A 2,344-nucleotide genomic window follows, 5' to 3' on the forward strand; every position below is an offset into this window, starting at 1 on the left:
TTCATTATATAATTAGTTATTAAAGGGAATGATATTATCTAAAGGCAAACTATCAAGACACATAAGTGAATTCTTCCCTGGAAGGGAAATAAATACTTGTATGTTAAAAGAGCTCTAGTAGTGTAGTTAGTGGTTATGAATCGGGCTGCAAACCTTAAGGCCAGCAGTTCGAAACTACCAGCGGCTCCGGGGGAGAAAGATGAGGCGTTTTGCACTTGTAAAGACTTACAGCCTCAGAAACCCAGTACAAGGTCGCTATGGGTCGGAACCATTTCGACGGCACTTAACAACAACAACAATGTTAAAAGAGGGTGGGAGGATATCCTCAGACATTAGTGCTATTGTTTATTGAATGTATTTGTCAGTAATCTGAATAAAAGAACAAGCAGTTAAAATCATAATTAATGTAGATAAAAACTCTTTTGTGGATTCGATTACCAAAACAATTTAGTAGAGATTACATAATTCTTCAAATGATTGGGAGAAATGAAGACAGAATTTATGTGAGCAAATATTTGCATACTCCACGTGAATATTTGTCCCCAAATCCACTGAGGCCAAAAAATGGCATTTTTGGTGCTTAGTTTATAGTAACTTCTGATAAATTTACAATTTGCTTTTCTCTCCTATGCCTTTTCCTTGTTTATACCAGAGTGGCATTAGTTTTCTTTTAAAAAAGTAAGTGATGATTCTTTCATATTTCTCTGTACTAAAGTTCTCTGGACCTGATCATCTCACTTTATTCCATGGGATTAACTCTCCATGGCCAATTCCTCGTTTGTCACTGAGTTCCTGTTGGTGGGTTTCTCCAGTCTTGGAGAATTGCAGCTTGTCCTCTTTGTGATCTTTTTCTCCCTTTATTTGATCATCCTGAGTGGGAACTTCACCATCATCTCAGTCATCCTTCTGGATCATAATCTCCACACACCCATGTACTTTTTCCTGTGTGTACTCTCTACCTCTGAGACCTTCTACACAATCGTTATCCTGCCCAAGATGCTTATCAACCTGTTCTCTGTACTCAGGACACTCTCCTTCCTGAGTTGTGCCACCCAGATGTTCTTCTTCCTTGGTTTTGCTGTCACCAATTGCCTGCTTCTGGGAGTGATGGGTTATGACCGCTATGCTGCCATCTGCCAGCCTTTGCATTATCCCATTCTCATGAGTTGGAGAGTATGTGGACAACTGGCAGTGACTTGTATTATCAGTGGCTTCCTGATATCTCTGGTGGGGACAACATTGGTGTTTAGCCTCCCTTTCTGTGGCTCCAATAAAGTCAACCACTACTTTTGTGATATTTCCCCTGTCATACGTCTTGCGTGTGCTGAAACCTACATACATGAACTGATCATCTTTATCTGTGGGGCCTTGGTGCTTGTTGTACCCTTTATCTTCATTTGCATTTCCTACGGCTTCATTGTTCGCACCATCCTGAGAATCCCATCAACTGAAGGCAAGAGAAAAGCTTTCTCCACTTGTGCCTCACATCTCACTGTGGTTATAGTCCACTATGGCTGTGCTTCCTCTGTCTACCTACGGCCTTCAGCCAAATACACATCAGGCAAAGATAGGCTGGTGACAGTGACCTACACTATCATCACCCCACTGTTGAACCCCATGGTATACAGCCTCAGAAACAAAGATGTCCAGGTGGCTATTCGGAAAATGATTGAGAAGACCGGATTTTCTCCTAAGACTTTATAATAAGAATACTTTAAAATGTACTCATATGCATATGGGCCAATAAAAATGTGAATGAATACTTATTTTAATTATGGGAATATCAATTTTATTTCTCTCTATAGCTCTGTAGTTTGGCTGAGTTGATTTTGGTATTCTGGGGTCTTATTGTTCTCCTACATAAAGAGGGAATACTAAAAGTCTCCCCTATGGATTGTCGTAAAGTTTAGATAGATAATATAGTTGCAGGAAATAAAGGCTAGTAACTCCTCTTCCTCTGTCTCTTCTTCCTCTTGATTTGTATTTCCCAAAAAAAGTCTTAGCAGTTATTATTTGTCACTCTTTATCAAGTTGTCATATTTGATTAAATGAATGCTGTGAAAGAAAGTATATGTTCTATATGAAATGTATAATATGATCATATGAAAGAGAGCATATATAATATATGAAATCTTACACAATGAAAGACGAATACTGTATTAAGTGAGGTTTTTCATATCTCTGCAAGGACCACCACCAACAAGATAAACAGCAGCTGTGGATATCATTTTTTAAATCAGAATGCATCAAACTGAAGCTCATAATTAATGTGCCATCTCCTTTTTCAAGGCAAAATACAGCTGTGCTCTCACCTTGTGAATTGTATTCATAGTTGCAAACTGTT

The 2,344-nt window shown here is 38.7% G+C and overlaps 1 protein-coding gene across 1 annotated transcript; it reads left to right on the plus strand.

The window, feature by feature from the left end:
* The first annotated feature begins 762 nt into the window (after positions 1–762).
* LOC102826998 (olfactory receptor 10R2-like) lies at positions 763–1,704 on the plus strand. Its single transcript, XM_006861748.1, has one exon. It carries the CDS (start codon positions 763–765, stop codon positions 1,702–1,704), a length of 942 nt encoding a protein of 313 aa, XP_006861810.1.
* The last annotated feature ends 640 nt before the right edge of the window (positions 1,705–2,344 follow it).

The sequence above is a fragment of the Chrysochloris asiatica genome, unplaced genomic scaffold (assembly GCF_000296735.1).
Source record: "Chrysochloris asiatica unplaced genomic scaffold, ChrAsi1.0 scaffold00042, whole genome shotgun sequence".
Taxonomy (NCBI): domain Eukaryota; kingdom Metazoa; phylum Chordata; class Mammalia; order Afrosoricida; family Chrysochloridae; genus Chrysochloris; species Chrysochloris asiatica.

Bases quoted from the DNA above. Each gene is read 5' to 3' on its own strand.
- LOC102826998 (XM_006861748.1), top strand. From the start codon at position 763: ATGGCCAATTCCTCGTTTGTCACTGAGTTCCTGTTGGTGGGTTTCTCC.